The sequence below is a fragment of the Esox lucius genome, chromosome 12 (genome assembly GCF_011004845.1).
Source record: "Esox lucius isolate fEsoLuc1 chromosome 12, fEsoLuc1.pri, whole genome shotgun sequence".
Lineage (NCBI taxonomy): Eukaryota > Metazoa > Chordata > Actinopteri > Esociformes > Esocidae > Esox > Esox lucius.
Window position 1 is genome coordinate 36,560,535 of NC_047580.1, and position 16,615 is coordinate 36,577,149.

The 16,615-nt window shown below is 43.8% G+C and overlaps 1 protein-coding gene across 4 annotated transcripts; it reads right to left on the reverse strand.

Moving 5' to 3' along the window:
* Window positions 1–359: 359 nt before the first annotated feature.
* Window positions 360–14,963, reverse strand: LOC105030750 (alpha-1,3-mannosyl-glycoprotein 4-beta-N-acetylglucosaminyltransferase C). 4 transcript variants are annotated; one of them, XM_029124321.2, is made up of 7 exons: window positions 14,656–14,963; window positions 10,525–10,607; window positions 5,956–5,979; window positions 5,438–5,573; window positions 2,809–3,063; window positions 1,491–1,991; window positions 360–827 (listed from the first exon to the last, which is right to left on the reverse strand). In XM_029124321.2, exons 2-7 carry the CDS (start codon window positions 10,603–10,605, stop codon window positions 433–435), a joined length of 1,392 nt encoding a protein of 463 aa, XP_028980154.1. In that variant the 5' UTR covers window positions 10,606–10,607; window positions 14,656–14,963; the 3' UTR covers window positions 360–432. The 4 variants fall into 4 exon arrangements, with proteins under 4 accessions (XP_028980154.1, XP_028980155.1, XP_034152051.1 ...); XM_029124322.2 differs by lacking the exon at window positions 5,956–5,979; XM_034296160.1 differs by lacking the exons at window positions 10,525–10,607; window positions 14,656–14,963 and adding an exon at window positions 7,166–7,709 and having other exon boundaries at window positions 5,956–7,115.
* Between the last annotated feature and the right edge of the window lie 1,652 nt (window positions 14,964–16,615).

The following is a 16,615-nucleotide window of genomic DNA, read 5'->3' on the forward strand; positions in this document are numbered from 1 at the left end:
GTGATGGGGTGTGTCTGTAGGGGTGTGTGTGTGTGTGTGATGGGGTGTGTCTGTAGGGGTGTGTCTGTGTGATGGGGTATGTGTGTGTGTGATGGGGTGTGTCTGTAGGGGTGTGTTTGTGTGATGGGGTGTGTGTGTGTGATGGGGTGTGTCTATGTGATGGGGGGTGTGTGTGTGTGTGTGTGTGTGTGATGGGGTGTGTCTGTAGGGGTTTGTCTGTGTGATGGGGTGTGTCTGTGTGATGGGGTGTGTGTGTGTGTGATGGGGTGTGTGTGTGTGTGATGGGGTGTGTGATGGGGTGTGTCTGTGTGATGGGGTGTGTGTGTGTGTGTGATGGGGTGTGTGTATGATAGGGTGTGTGTGTGATGGGGTGTGTCTGTGTGATGGGGTGTGTCTGTAGGGGTGTGTCTGTAGGGGTGTGTCTGTGTGTGTTCATTCCTCCTTAGTGGTGATTCTTATCTTCCTGATAATAACCCATTCCTGCTGACTAGCTGTGACTCGTATCCTTAGACAGGAAGTGGCAATGCCAACACTCTTCTTGTTGATGTCAGTCATCTTCATCTTCCCTCCATCAAGACTTCCAATGATGTAGAACTCTTTGCATGTCCTCCCGGTTCCCTCCTCGATCGCCTGGACTCCCAGCTCCACAGTTGCCGAGCCCAGTCTGTCACGACCCTCGGCTGAGCCTGTCTCCACGGTAATGGATGTAACTACCACAGGCTCTTTGAAGACAACAGTCAGGTGGTTTCCAGCAGAGGGACTCTGTCCCCAGAAAAATGTTTTGGTACCAGGAGACCAGGCCAGAGCTGCTACTTGGTCATTATACACTGGAGACGCACAAAGACGCACACAGACAGACAAAGGTTAGATATAGCCAGACCAGAGCTGCCAGCTGATTATTAAACACTAAAGGAAAGAGGACCGGAAGGAGGCCAAAGGATGATTCTGTGTACTTCTTGTTATGTCAGTATAGATGTCAGTCATTATGTGTTTTACCTGTTATGTCAGTATAGATGTCAGTCAGTATGAGTGTTTTACCTGTTATGTCAGTATAGATGTCAGTCATTATGTGTTTTACCTGTTATGTCAGTATAGATGTCAGTCATTGTGTTTTACCTGTTGTGTCAGTATAGATGTCAGTCAGTATGAGTGTTTTACCTGTTATGTCAGTATAGATGTCAGTCATTATGAGTGTTTTACCTGTTATGTCAGTATTGATGTCAGTCATTATGTGTTTTACCTGTTATGTCAGTATAGATGTCAGTCAGTATGAGTATTTTACCTGTTATGTCAGTATAGATATCAGTCAGTATGAGTATTTTACCTGTTATGTCAGTATAGATGTCAGTCAGTATGTGTTTTACCTGTTATGTCAGTATAGATGTCAGTCAGTATGAGTGTTTTACCTGTTATGTCAGTATAGATGTCAGTCAGTATGAGTGTTTTACCTGTTATGTCAGTATAGATGTCAGTCAGTATGAGTGTTTTACCTGTTATGTCAGTATAGACATCAGCCAGTGGGTTGGAGTAGAGGTCTTCCTCAAAGTCCACATCCTTCAGTTTGTTGAAGCTGCCCTGGAAGGAGGAGAAAGTTCCTATGTGTTGAAATAGAGAGGGCGTGAAGCGGATGGCCTCCCCCTGGGTCAAGAGCACTCGGAAGTGACTGAACAGGAAGTCACAGGGCATTTCCTGGTAGAACAGGAAGAGGAAGCGAGCGAGCAGCGGTAGGTGTTCTGAATGGTACAGCTTCCCAATGTAACCCAGCGCAGAGAACTCTAAAGTGACCCAGGAGCGTCTGCCCGCCTTTTCTTGTTGCTGGACACGCCCCCTGATGGCAGACAGGAAGTTTTTGGAGCAGGAGACATCATCCTCTAGCTGAAGGTAGAGCAGGCTCAACCCTGCACAATACTGGAGCAGAAAGCTGTAGTCAACGTTCTGTTTGGAGCGGAAAGTCACACGCGCAGGCTGGTCATTAAAGTTCCTCTTCAGACCTAGAAGATTTAAACAACTAGTTAGTTATCAGGTGTGTGTACCTGTCAGTGGTGTGTAACCAGGTGTGTGTACCTGTCAGCGGTGTGTAACCAGGTGTGTGTAACTGTCAGCGGTGTGTAACCAGGTGTGTGTACCTGTCAGCGGTGTGTAACCAGGTGTGTGTACCTGTCAGCGGTGTGTAACCAGGTGTGTGTACCTGTCAGCGGTGTGTAACCAGGTGTGTGTAACTGTCAGCGGTGTGTAACCAGGTGTGTGTACCTGTCAGCGGTGTGTAACCAGGTGTGTGTACCTGTCAGCGGTGTGTAACCAGGTGTGTGTACCTGTCAGTGGTGTGTAACCAGGTGTGTGTACCTGTCAGCGGTGTGTAACCAGGTGTGTGTAACTGTCAGCGGTGTGTAACCAGGTGTGTGTACCTGTCAGCGGTGTGTAACCAGGTGTGTGTACCTGTCAGCGGTGTGTAACCAGGTGTGTGTACCTGTCAGTGGTGTGTAACCAGGTGTGTGTACCTGTCAGCGGTGTGTAACCAGGTGTGTGTACCTGTCAGTGGTGTGTAACCAGGTGTGTGTACCTGTCAGCGGTGTGTAACCAGGTGTGTGTAACTGTCAGCGGTGTGTAACCAGGTGTGTGTACCTGTCAGCGGTGTGTAACCAGGTGTGTGTACCTGTCAGTGGTGTGTAACCAGGAGTGTGTACCTGTCAGCGGTGTGTAACCAGGAGTGTGTACCTGTCAGTGGTGGGTAACCAGGAGTGTGTACCTGTCAGTGGTGGGTAACCAGGTGTGTGTACCTGTCAGTGGTGGGTAACCAGGAGTGTGTACCTGTCAGTGGTGGGTAGAAGTGTTTAGGGACATGCACCACTATTAGCTGACCCTGCTCCAGCTGGGAAGGGAAGTTGGCCCTGATCTCTTTCACTGTGCTCTTTCTCCACTTGAAATCAAAGTCAGCCAGCAGCACCACCACCAGCATGGCACTCAGCTCTGTGGCAGAGGAGTGGGAGAAAACTGACGACAGCGTGGAGATCAGGTAGCCATCTTTAGGACGACTCACTGAACACAGGCCAATGGTCAGGTACTCTGGAGAGAGATTGAGAAGACGGATGAGTGGGTACTCTGGAGAGAGGAGAACAGTCAGGTACTCTGGAGAGAGGAGAACAGTCAGGTACTCTGGAGAGAGGAGAACAGTCAGGTACTCTGGAGAGAGGAGAACAGTCAGGTACTCTGAAGAGAGGAGAACTGCCAGGTACTCTGAAGAGAGGAGAACTGCCAGGTACTCTGGAGAGAGGAGAACTGCCAGGTACTCTGGAGAGAGGAAAACTGCCAGGTACTCTGGAGAGAGGAGAACAGTCAGGTACTCTGGAGAGAGGAGAACAGTCAGGTACTCTGGAGAGAGGAGAACAGTCAGGTACTCTGGAGAGAGGAGAACTGCCAGGTACTCTGGAGAGAGGAGAACTGCCAAGTACTCTGGAGAGATGAGAACAGCCAGGTACTCTGGAGAGAGGAGAACAGTCAGGTACTCTGGAGGGAGGAGAACTGCCAGGTACTCTGGAGAGAGGAGAACTGCCAGGTACTCTGTAGAGAGGAGAACTGCCAGGTACTCTGTAGAGAGGAGAACTGCCAGGTACTCTGGAGAGGAGAGTTAGCAGGTAGAGGACTGAACTGCCCCAAAAGCCTGGTCTTTTTCTAGGTTTTTACTTTTCGAGGGAGTATTTCCAAGCCACCGTATGTCAATATCTTCTTGTTCCTTTTGGGTTATAAGCTGGGTATCTGTATAAGCCATTTGATTTCCTAACAGATAACAGATGGAAGGGGTCTCTAATGACATCCTGTCTGTTGTCTTGTATAACAGATGGAAGGGGTCTCTAATGACATCCTGTCTGTTGTCTTGTGTAACAGATGTAAGGGCTCTCTAATGACATCCTGTCTGTTGTCTTGTGTAACAGATGGAAGGGGTCTCTAATGACATCCTGTCTGTTGTCTTGTGTAACAGAGGGAAGGGCTCTCTAATGACATCCTGTCTGTTGTCTTGTATAACAGATGGAAGGGCTCTCTAATGACATCCTGTCTGTTGTCTTGTGTAACAGATGGAAGGGGTCTCTAATGACATCCTGTCTGTTGTCTTGTGTAACAGATGGAAGGGATCTCTAATGACATCCTGTCTGTTGTCTTGTGTAACAGATGGAAGGGCTCTCTAATGACATCCTGTCTGTTGTCTTGTGTAACAGATGGAAGGGGTCTCTAATGACATCCTGTCTGTTGTCTTGTGTAACAGATGTAAGGGGTCTCTAATGACATCCTGTCTGTTGTCTTGTATAACAGATGGAAGGGCTCTCTAATGACATCCTGTCTGTTGTCTTGTATAACAGATGGAAGGGGTCTGTAACCCTTTCCAGGTTTATTTTAATGTCTGTGTCATTATTTTAATGTTGTGCGTTCAGTAATCAAGTCAGCTTGTTTTTTGTTTCATGCCCAACCATCATGTTGAATGTTAGGCTGCCCTCCACCAGACTGCAGTACACCTTCTCCATAAATGATCTGCTGACCCCATACCCCATGTTTCCTGGTTAAAAATTGCATTCCTGGTTAAAAACTGCCTTCTTATGTTAAAGACTGGATTCTCTGTAGAGCTTAGATAATCATACAGATATTTTAAACACTGAACCACCTCCACTGGTTAGTTCTTCAGAGAGAGTGGATGGAATGTTGGAATTACATTTCCATTGATGATCAGCTCCTTCATCTTGTCCACATTAAACTAGATTGACTTTCATCCAATCCAGAAGAAGAGAGACATCAGGAGAGGAGAAGAGTGACATCAGGAGAGGAGAAGAGAGACATCAGGAGAGGAGAAGAGAGACATCAGGGAAGGAGGAGACATCAGGGAAGAGAAGAGAGACATCAGGGGAGGAGAAGAGAGACATCAGGGGAGGAGAAGAGTGACATCAGGAGAGGAGAAGAGAGACATCAGGGGAGGAGAAGAGTGACATCAGGAGAGGAGAAGAAGAGAGACATCAGGAGAGGAGGAGACATCAGGGAAGGAGAAGAGAGACATCAGGAGAGGAGAAGAGAGACATCAGGGGAGGAGAAGAGAGACATCAGGGGAGGAGAAGAGAGACATCAGGGGAGGAGAAGAGTGACATCAGGAGAGGAGAAGAGAGACATCAGGGGAGGAGAAGAAGAGAGACATCAGGAGAGGAGAAGAAGAGAGACATCAGGAGAGGATGAGACATCAGGGAAGGAGAAGAGAGACATCAGGAGAGGAGAAGAAGAGAGACATCAGGAGAGGAGGGAGACATTAGGGGAGGAGAAGAGAGACATCAGGGGAGGAGAAGAGTGACATCAGGAGAGGAGAAGAGAGACATCAGGGGAGGAGAAGAAGAGAGACATCAGGAGAGGAGAAGAAGAGAGACATCAGGAGAGGAGGGAGACATTAGGGGAGGGGTTTGTTTACTCTGTTCAGTTGGGGGTGTTCCAGCCAGAAGCTTATAGGAGACGTTGAGCGGCAGATACTGTCCTTGGTCTACCCATGACACACTGGAAACAGGCCAATGCCACTCATCCATCTCCTCCGTTGCCTCCTCCAAATCCTGGGATGAACACACACATACATAAATTTGTATGGCTATCCTCATGGGGACCAGAAAATAGAAATTGCATGCTCCTTTGCCCTAATCTTAACCCTAACCTTAAACTAACCCTAATCTAACCCTTACCCTAATCTCAATAAAGTAACATTTATTCCTAAACTTTACCTAGATGTAATGCATAACCTTAACCCTAAACTTAACCAAAAACACCTGGACCTTAAAGAAACCCCAATTCAAACTCTATAATGAATTGTAAGTTTGACCCTAAACCTAAACCCTGAGTCGGAAATTGACTTTTGCCCCATGGGGACCGGCAAAAGGTAACTGCAAGGAAAGTTCTAGGGAAAAGCTTGGCAACACAAGATAAGGGCATGCTACTCACCCATTTATTGTTTGTTCGTTTATGCTGTAATAAAAAGGAAACTATAAGGAAAGTTCCACAAAACAATAGAATGAAAAGCATGTCAGAATGTGGCAATCACTGTACCCATTATCAGTTTAGGTGCTGCACTCCTGTATTTCCTTACCATGGGACAAGGAGTGAGAAGGGCTTACGGCGCGGAACCGCACAAAAGAACGCTTTCCAGTTCAAAGGCCTTATTTTTCATATCACAATGGACCATATTAAAAAGGTATTAATAATGTACCAGAAGCTTTATTTTCTTATTCTAATTAAAAAGCATTAAACAGAATGGATCGAAGCAATTAACAAAGGTCAACACAACAGGAGGGTGAGGGCAGGGCTTACGGCGAGGGAGAATTACACTAAGAACCCAAAGACCCTGCACCACAGTGACTGTGGAGACACACACACACACACACGACCATTGGTGGAAGTAGTGAAGGTGACATTCACTTAATCCTACCACTCTCCGTGCCATGAGCCCAAACTAACCTTGACTAATCAAAGAACTGAACAAAACTCTAAAAACGCAGCTGTCCAGTCCTGCGATGACATGAAACGCAGCGGTCCAGTCCTGCGATGCCATGGTTTCTTCCAGTTCCAACTGCCGGTCCTTAACACCGGAACACAGACGTTACCATCTTCCTGCACCCCAAACAAAAGCCTCCCTGGTCACCAAGTCCCCACATCTGAAATACCCTGGGATCTTCCTGATTACCACATCGGGCTCCAAGGTGTCTCCTGAAAGGGATGGTCTGATTCTTGAAGGAACGGTACTACCTGTCACATTGACATTACTGTTGTTTCAGCACAACTCAACTGTTAAATTCCCCTGTATTTACAATTCTACACCATGTAGTTTTACTGCAATGCTGTTGTATTATTAACGTGCAATACAGCATTATCCTTCTCGCTTTTCAAACGTTGTTATACTTTTATTTCATGCGTATTTCCAGTGTACCTACTGGTTCCTTGGATATCCATTGTTCTTTCCACAAACGTTCATATTGTTTCCACTAGTAATGGTCAGAATTTGACAGTTCTGCCTCTGTAACAATCCCCGTAACTTACCTGTTAGCTCCATGTTACCTTGTATCTCTGTAACAATCCCCGTTACTTACCTGTTAGCTCCATGTTACCTTGTATCTCTGTAACAATCCCCGTTACTTACCTGTTAGCTCCATGTTACCTTGTATCTCTGTAACAAACCTTTGTTGCCAGATCATCCCTGGCTAGGCAATGGGGAAAATGTCATCCCTGGCTAGGCAAAGGGGAAAATGTCATCCCCAGCTAGGCGAAAGTATTGTGATCCTAGCAACGCCTCTACAATTCAATATCCACCCATGCCTCTTCTGTTGCTTGCAGAAGAGGCAGGAGGGTCACCAAGGTGGCCATAATGTATTCTGTTAGGGTCTGGCCTCCTCATCCACATCACAGGCAATGTCATCCCTGGCTAGGCAACAGGGAAAATGTCATCCCTGGCTAGGCAACAGGGAAAAGGTCATCCCTGGCTAGGCAACGGGGAAAATGTCATCCCTGGCTAGGCAACGGGGAAAATGTCATCCCTGGCTAGGCAACAGGGAAAATGTCATCCCTGGCTAGGCGAATGTATTGTGTTCATGGATCTAAGAGCCCTGCTCGATTTACAGCTACGGAAAACATTAAGACCACTGCACCTTTTGTTTTTATTCTGGAAATGTATTCGGGGCCTAAACCATTCAGTGATTTATAGACCAAAAGCACCAAATCTATTCTGTAACTGACTGGAAGCCAGTGCAAAGATTTAAGAACGGAGTGATGTGCTCTGTTCTCTTGGTTCCGGTTAACATTCTAGCAGCAGCATTCTGAATGAGCTGCAGCTGTTTTATAGTCTTTTTGGGGAGTTCAGTTAAGAGGTCATTACAGTATTCAACCCTGCTAGAGATAAAAGCATGGATGAGCTTCTCTTGATCTTTTTGGGATACCAGGCCTTTGATTCTGGCTATATTTTTTAGATGATAGAATGCTGTTTTGGTAACCGATTTGATATGACTGTTAAATGTGAGGTCTGAGTCTATCAGAACACCAAGATTATGCACTTGATCCCTGGTTTTAAGGGCCCGAGAATTCCGCTCTTTACTAATACTAGTTCTCTTATTTTTGTTGCCAAACACAATAATCTGTTTTATCTTGGTTTAATTGTAGACAATTTTGGTTCATCCAGGTATTTATGTGCTCTATACAGTGACACAGAGAGTCTATTGAGCTGTTGTCATATGGTTCGAGAGCCATATATATTTGAGTATCATCAGCATAGGTAGTTAATGTTGTTGTTCTGTAGAAATTGGCCCAGAAGCGGAACAAGAACTGATCCCTGGGGAACTCCACATGTTATAGCCACCCTATCAGATTCATGATTACCAATGGCGACAAAGTAACTCCAGCCATCTAAATAAGACCTAAACCAATTAAGGACTGTCCCGTAGAGTCCTACCCAATTTTCCAGCCTATCTAGAAGTGTTCTATGATGTACAGCAGGGATGGGCAACTTGGATGGTGGTAGGGGCCACAGAATATATGTACTGGTCATCAGCAGATTAACTTGGAACACACACACGTCCATGTATTATATGTAATTTTTAACCCTTTGAACGCTTTAGGTTTTTTGGCTGTTTTCACTATGATATTTTGGCTTACATCACCACACACACAGTTACACTCTCAAGAGGGACATCACAACAGCTTTCTGAGAGCCTGAAATTACTGTTTTATATGTAAAAAGGCAAAAAATTATTTAAAGTCTATTTCATGTTTTGTTTCCAGCATAGAATTTGGTTCCAACAAATTTAAGGTTCCAACATATGTATACATTTATAATTTTTTTCACATTTTTTTTTTGTGTTTACATCCTTTTACTGTTTTCCAAATTAATCTGAGGGCAACACAAAGAGAGAGTGGGGGCCACATGCAGCCTGTGGGCCACCGGTTGCCCATGCCTGGGCTAGAGTGTCAAGCCTGACTTAAATTTTCTAAGAGACCGCTTGAGTTGATTTAAGACAACCTACTTGGCAATAAAAAGGAGATTTGATACAGGTCTATAGTTGTTCATTATAGATGCATTCAGTGTTTTCTTTTTTAATATGGGCTTAATGGCAGCTGTTTTTAGAGATGTTGGGAAAATGCCTGATTGCAGAGAGCTATTAACTATTTGCTGTAGGTCCATTGTTATAGAGTTATTTATATATTTTATAAGCCTGAGACAGCAAGTGAAAGCTTTAAGATGTCAAACTGTTTCTTCTAGGGATTTTTGATCAATTGTATTAAATTGCGACATAATAACCAAGTCTTGGTAATCATGGTGACGGTACAGAGTCCTTGTTAGACTGTGTGGTTCTGATGGTCTGTCTAATACTATTATAAATAAAAGGTCCAGTAGATACTACAAACCTTTACTTTGCAGTTAACTCTACTATACAGAGGAAGTCTGGAAATACACTCACCTAAAGGATTATTAGGAACACCATAATAATATTGTGTTTGACCCCCTTTCGCCTTCAGAACTGCCTTAATTCTACATGGCATTGATTCAACAAGGTGCTGAAAGCATTCTTTAGAAATGTTGGCCCATATTGATAGGATAGTATCTTGCAGTTGATGGAGATTTGTGGGATGCACATTCAGGGCACGAAGCTCCCGTTCCACCACATCCCAAAGATGCTCTATTGGGTTGAGATCTGGTGACTGTGGGGGCCATTTCAGTACAGTGAACTCATTGTCATGTTCAAGAAACCAATTTGAAATGATTTGAGCTTTGTGACATGGTGCATTATCCTGCTGGAAGTAGCCATCAGAGGATGGGTACATGGTGGCCATAAAGGGATGGACATGGTCAGAAACAATGCTCAGGTAGGCCGTGGCATTTAAACCATGCCCAATTGGCACTAAGGGGCCTAAAGTGTGCCAAGAAAACATCCCCCACACCATTACACCACCACCACCAGCCTGCACAGTGGTAACAAGGCATGATGGATCCATGTTCTCATTCTGTTTACACCAAATTCTGACTCTACCATCTGAATGTCTCAACAGTAATCGAGACTCATCAGACCAGGCTACATTCTTCCAGTCTTCAACTGTCCAATTTTGGTGAGCTCGTGCAAATTGTAGCCTCTTTTTCCTATTTGTAGTGGAGATGAGTGGTACCCGGTGGGGTGTTCTGCTATTGTAGCCCATCCGCCTCAAGGTTGTGCGTGTTGTGGCTTCACAAATGCTTTGAATGCATACCTCAGTTGTAACGAGTGGTTATTTCAGTCAAAGTTGCTCTTCTATCAGCTTGAATCAGTCGGCCCATTCTCCTCTGACCTCTAGCATCAACAAGGCATTTTCGCCCACAGGATTGCCGCAATCCTTTAGGTGAGTGTATAACTGCCACACTGCAAAAAGTGACTTGGCATTGCTTATGTTAATCTGACCAGGGTAACTCAGGTGTGTAAGTTTATACGTGTTTATTTGTGTGTGTGTGTGTGTGTTTGTTTATGGATACAAGTGTATTTGTTTGTTTGTACTCACGGTGCTCCTGAGGTAGAGAATAGTGAGGAGAAAAAGCACTGCTCCCACAGTAATGCTCTTCTTACAGGAACACCGCATCATCCCTAATGACATACACATAATAACATGGTTAACCTGGCCAACTGACCACATCATCCCTAATGACATACACATATTAACATGGTTAACCTGGCCAACTGACCGCATCCTTCCTAATGACATACACATAATAACATGGTTAACCTGGCCAACTGACCGCATCCTTCCTAATGACATACACATAATAACATGGTTAACCTGGCCAACTGACCGCATCCTTCCTAATGACATACACATAATAACATGGTTAACCTGGCCAACTGACCGCATCATCCCTAATGACATACACATAATAACATGGTTAACCTGGCTAACTCACTGCACGGTTAACCCTGGATAACCCTGACTGTTTGTGTGGGATTGTTTTACTTCTGAGAACACCAGTGGACTAAAATCCTCTAGAAGGTAAGTAAAACATTCAATATTTAACTTGTGGGGACTTCCCTACATGGGAAAACTTTATTTTCCGGCTTAGGTGTTAGGTTTAGAGTGAAATGTAGAATTAGGCATTAGGGTTAGGGCTAAGTTAAGGCAATACAGGTTAGGTGTAGGTATTGGTATTAGAGCAATGTTTAGGTATAATAGTTAGGTTATTAAGGTTAAGGTTAGGGTTAAAGTGAAGGTTAGGGAACAGATGTTTACTGTTCTGTGTTCTTAGTCCTCAATCCAATGGTTTTGGAATTTTCATTTCTTCCTGTATAGCTTTATGTCTGGCAGTTAAAAAGACACCCAGGGTGTAAAACATGCTTTAGTAACAAACAGCCTTAAAAGACAAAAAAATGTCTGTTGTCTACGCTACTTGTGTGTTATCAGACAGGCATTTCAACTGAAGGAAAATAAGGAACAGGTGATTGTTTGTGACACCTTTTCAGTTACAATACTTTCACTGCACTCAAAATTATCCATGCAAATACAGTTGTACCCAAAACATTTGCATACCCTTGGAGAATTGGTAATATATGTACCATTTATAAATAAAACATGAGAGAGCAGGCGAAACATGTCTTTTATTTCTTATGGGATTCACATTCAACTGTAGCTCATAACAGAATGAGGCCCCGAATTCTTGCACATGGTATAGCTACCCATTCGTCTTGGCAAAATGCCTCCAGGTCATGCAAAGTCTTTGGTCGTTTGGCATAAACCGCACATTTGAGATCTCCCCAGAGTGGCTGGATGATATTAAGGTCAGGAGACTTTGATGGCCACTCCAGAACCTTCACCTTTTTCTGCTGTAACCACTGGAGAGTCAACTTGGTCTTGTGCTTAGGGTCATTGTCGTGTTGGAAAGTCCAAGAGCATCCCATGTGCAGTTATTGTGCAGAAGAATGCAAATTGTCTGACTGGCATTTGCAAGGCTTTAGATATCTTTATCTTTATATCCTTTTTCATCTTTATAAAGTTCCATTACGTTGTTACACAGGTCTTTTGACAGTTCTTTTCTACTTCCCATGGCTCAGTATCTAGCCTGCTCAATGCATCCACGTGAGAGCGAACAAACTCATTGACTATTTATACACAGACACTAATTGCAATTTTAAAAGCCACAGGTGTGGAAAATTCACCTTTAATTGCCATTTTCACCTGTGTGTCACCTTGTGTGTCTGTAACAAGGCCAAACATTCAAGGGTATGTAAACTTTTGATCAGGGCCCTTTGGGTGATTTCTGTTATCATTATGATTTAAAAAGGAGCCAAACAACTATGTGATAATAAATGGCTTCATATGATCACTATTCTCAAATAAAATACCTATTATTTTTTGCATGATCAGTCATATTTTCAGTCAAAAAAAGATCAAAACCAATGCCAAAATGTCACAACTTCTGCCAGGGTATGCAAGCTTATGAGAACTGTTTAGTCACCTCCTAATCAAACTTACACCAAAAATCTAATCTAATTGAAATTACAGGCTCTTCCAATCTGCATGAATTTCATCACGGCAACTCATAATGTGACTCAGTAGTGTGTATGGGCCCCACGTGCCTGTATGCACTCGACAACATCTGGGCGTGCTCCTGATGAGACGGTGGAGGGGGGGTCCTGGGGGTTCTCCTCCCAGACCTGGATCAGGGCATCAGTGAGCTCCTGGACAGTCTGTGCCACTACTTGGTGGCGTCGCATGCACCAAAACATTACATCCCAGAGATTTGCAATTTAATTCAGGTCTGGGGAACGTGAGGGCCAGTCAATGGAATCAATGCCTTCTTCATCTAGGAACTGCCTACACACTCTGGCCACGAGGCTGGGCATTGTCCTGCACCAGGAGGAACCCAGGGCCCACTGCACCAGTGTAAGTTCTGACGATGGGTCTGAGGATTTCCTCCCGGGATCTAACTGCAGTCAGGGTACCGTTGGCTAGCACGTGGAGGTCTGTGCGACCCTCCAAGGATATGCCTCCCCAGACCATCAATGAGCCACAGCCAAACCGGTCATGCTGGATGATGTTGCAGGCAGCATAATGTTCACCATGGCGTCTCCAGACTCTTTCACGTCTGTCATGTGCTCAGTGTGAACCTGCTCTCATCTGTGAGGAGAAAGGGACGCTAACGGCAGACCTGCCAATTCTGGTGTTCTCTGGCGAATGCCAATCAAGCTGCACAGTGCTGGGCTGTGAGCACAGGTCCCACTAGAGGACGTTGGGCCCTCATGGAGTCTGAATCTGACAGTTTGGTCAGAAACATGCACACCAGTAGCCTGCTTGAGGTCATTTTGTAGGGCTCTGACAGTGCTCCTCCTGTTCCTCCTCACTCAAAGGAGCAGATACCGGTCCTACAGCTGGGCTGATGCACTTATATGGGCCTGTCCAGCTCTCCTCGTGTAACGACCCATCTCTTGGTATCTCCTCCATGCTCTTGAGACTGTACTGGGAGACACAGCAAACCTTCTTGTGACGGCACGTATGGATGTGCCATCCTGGAGGAGCTGGACTACCTGTACAACCTGAATGGGCTGCAGGTACCGCCTCATGCTACCAGTAGTGACAAGGACACTAGCAAAACACAAAACTAGAGAAGAATCAGTCAGGAAGGATAAGGAGAGAGCAAGTGTCTGTGGCCACCACCTGCAAAACCATTCCTTCTTTGGGGGTTATCTTGCTGTTGCCTCTCCTGTGCTCCAGTTTTCACTTTTCATTTGCACCAAAACTGGTGTTATACTGTGATGATTACGTGTTCCCTTAATTTTTTTGAGCAGTGTACAACAAATATTGTATGCTGAAAAAATGAACTTACATTATTTACTAGTAATACAGTTCTTCACTGATGCGTATAAAAGGACAGGAACCAATTATTGGCACTGATATATATTCTTATCTATAAAATATTACAAAATGTAATGTCCCAAATTCTCAGCAATGTATGCACAGTTTGAACAGAAAATGTTTGTTTTGGTTGGCTATTTTCGGACTGATAGAACTTAATTGTAATTAATTTGCTGAATCACTTTTATTGTCACTGAGAATATTATATTCAGTTCTTTGTAAACTCGACAATCTTGCATTGTGACTAATGTCTGAACAAGTTACAAATAAGGATCAAACCACACATGCTAAAAATATGACATTTGAACCTTTTTAACTTTCTCAGTTATAATTCGCAAGCAATAACCGCTTGGGATTTGTCCCCTTATTTAGCATATCTGAAGGTACCGTAATATACCACCTAGGTCACACCAAGCCTGGACCTGTCAGTTGTTATGGACATTACACAGCTCTCAAAGCCTTATCACAGAAGACGTTTCTCTGGGATATCTGGGACGTCCATGGAAAACAACCACGGGACTAGACTATTGGAGTTGTCCACTGACCATGATTTTAGTCCTGGACTAGGCTTCATTTATGTCCGCGAGACTAACCCTACATGGTAAGTCATACAGCAGCTAAATCCTAGTGATGTAATTTTATTGTGACAGTAGTCATTTCATAACAATAAGCTAAGCACCACACAACCAACAATTTCCAAGACAGACAAACAGGAACTATTCCGAAGATCAATAAGCACGTTAAAAACATGTAAAGATTAACTAAGACAAATCGTGTAAGGTCACAACTCACCTGTCGCTATGTGACGTTGCTGTGCGTATCCTGAGTGGAGTGTTGCTGTCACATCAAGCCACTTCGCGTTGTACGCACAATTGTGTTAAAATAAATCACCTTTCACCGGGTTAAATTGTTAAAGTTCTGATTTCCAGTGCGTAATGCGGCGCTCAGCTCAGCAGTATAAGAGCGAGCTGCTCGGTTTCATATCTCCCGGTACTTCCTGGTTTGTAAGTGCGCTCAACGTCTGTTCAGCAAAACTTCCACTCCTTTTTATTCATTTTCATTGTTAACAACGTCGAGGTACAATGTCTGCACACACAACAGCGGCAGGAGAGGAAAAGTGAACTAGCCAGTTTGTCAAGTTGGTTCATCCTAGAGTCATAGCCTATTTTTAGACTTACAGTCAGGCCATTGAGATTTCGACATTATTATGCGTTTACATGAAACAGTAAAGTAATATGGGGAGGCAAAGTGGCTTAAAGGTTGGTGAATCTGACCAGTGTCCCAAAAGTTCTGGTATTTCTTACGGTCACCAGGAATGAATGGTGCCTGTAGATCAGAGGTGGGCTATATCTTTCACTGGGGGGCCACACTGAAAATGCCTGAGAGCATCGTGGGCCAGATTACTTTTTTAACCAACATGCCTAAAAAACACACAACATAGCTAACTCTGTTAACTTGCAAATTATATTCATGCACATTTATTTTCCATGCAACACCGTTTTCATAATTTAACTTAATTTACTTTAACAATGTTTTTTTGTTTATGTTATTATGGCAGGCAAAGGCCAAACAAATCCCTTTTTAGGGTTATAACTCAACAGAAATGTTACAACACATATTTGCCTTAAAACTTAACTTTCAATTCAACTGGTTAAGCTACATTACATAAGGTATAGTGTATAACAGTTATATAGGTATAATAGTTATTAAGGCAGACATAAGTCTATGAAATCACTTCTGAAGATTTTCACTCAAAGCAAATGTTGGTATAATTGCCATCATCTAACTTCATACAGTATTTTATTTGTACTACGTGCTTTTAACGACAGCGATTCCAGCAGCCAAGACCCAAGAAATCAACTTTTAGGGCTACTCACTCAATATGAACAGAAGAGCCTCGTATGGGCGTTGACAAGTGAGGTGAAGTCAGGAGTCATTTCTGTTGAAGCAGTGTGCGGTACTGTTGAAGCAGTGTGTGGTTCTGTTGAAGAAGTGTGCGGTACTGTTGAAGAAGTGTGTGGTTCTGTTGAAGAAGTGTGCGGTTCTGTTGAAGAAGTGTGCGGTTCTGTTGAAGAAGTGTGCGGTACTGTTGAAGAAGTGTGTGGTTCTGTTGAAGAAGTGTGTGGTTCTGTTGAAGAAGTGTGCGGTTCTGTTGAAGAAGTGTGCGGTTCTGTTGAAGAAGTGTGCGGTACTGCTGCAAGATGTTCATCAGTGAGGCTGCATTTACACTTGGACTTGAATAGCTAAATAGTAATTGGTTTGTAAATGCAAAAAACATTTTTGTTTCATTCTGACCCTTCTGAACAAATTGTGAGTTATTTCTCATCAAATCAATTTTTTTAATGAACATTTGCATTTTTTTTTTAAAGTGCAAGGATGTCTTTCTTAAACAGAGTTACTGACTGCTGTCGTCAGAGTCACAGTCAGTCAGCCAGGTTTAAATGCATTCATAACATGGTAAACTGTCCAGCTGAAATACAGACATCCAAGATGGTGGACACAAAGTTGAGTGACTCAAGATGTTTATTGACGCTGTGTTTAGATGGGAGCTCGTTGTGTATTTGTCAGGGGCTCACAATTCCTCATATATAAAAATATATACCAATAGTAATAGTTAATGCAGATTATATACAATTTATTATTTCTTTCAGTTACATCAACGCTGGCTCCTCAGCATGGTGTGATCAGGATGTGTGTGTTTGTCTTACAACAGTGTGGATGTTCAGGTTGTTGGTTTATTTTGATTCGTAAG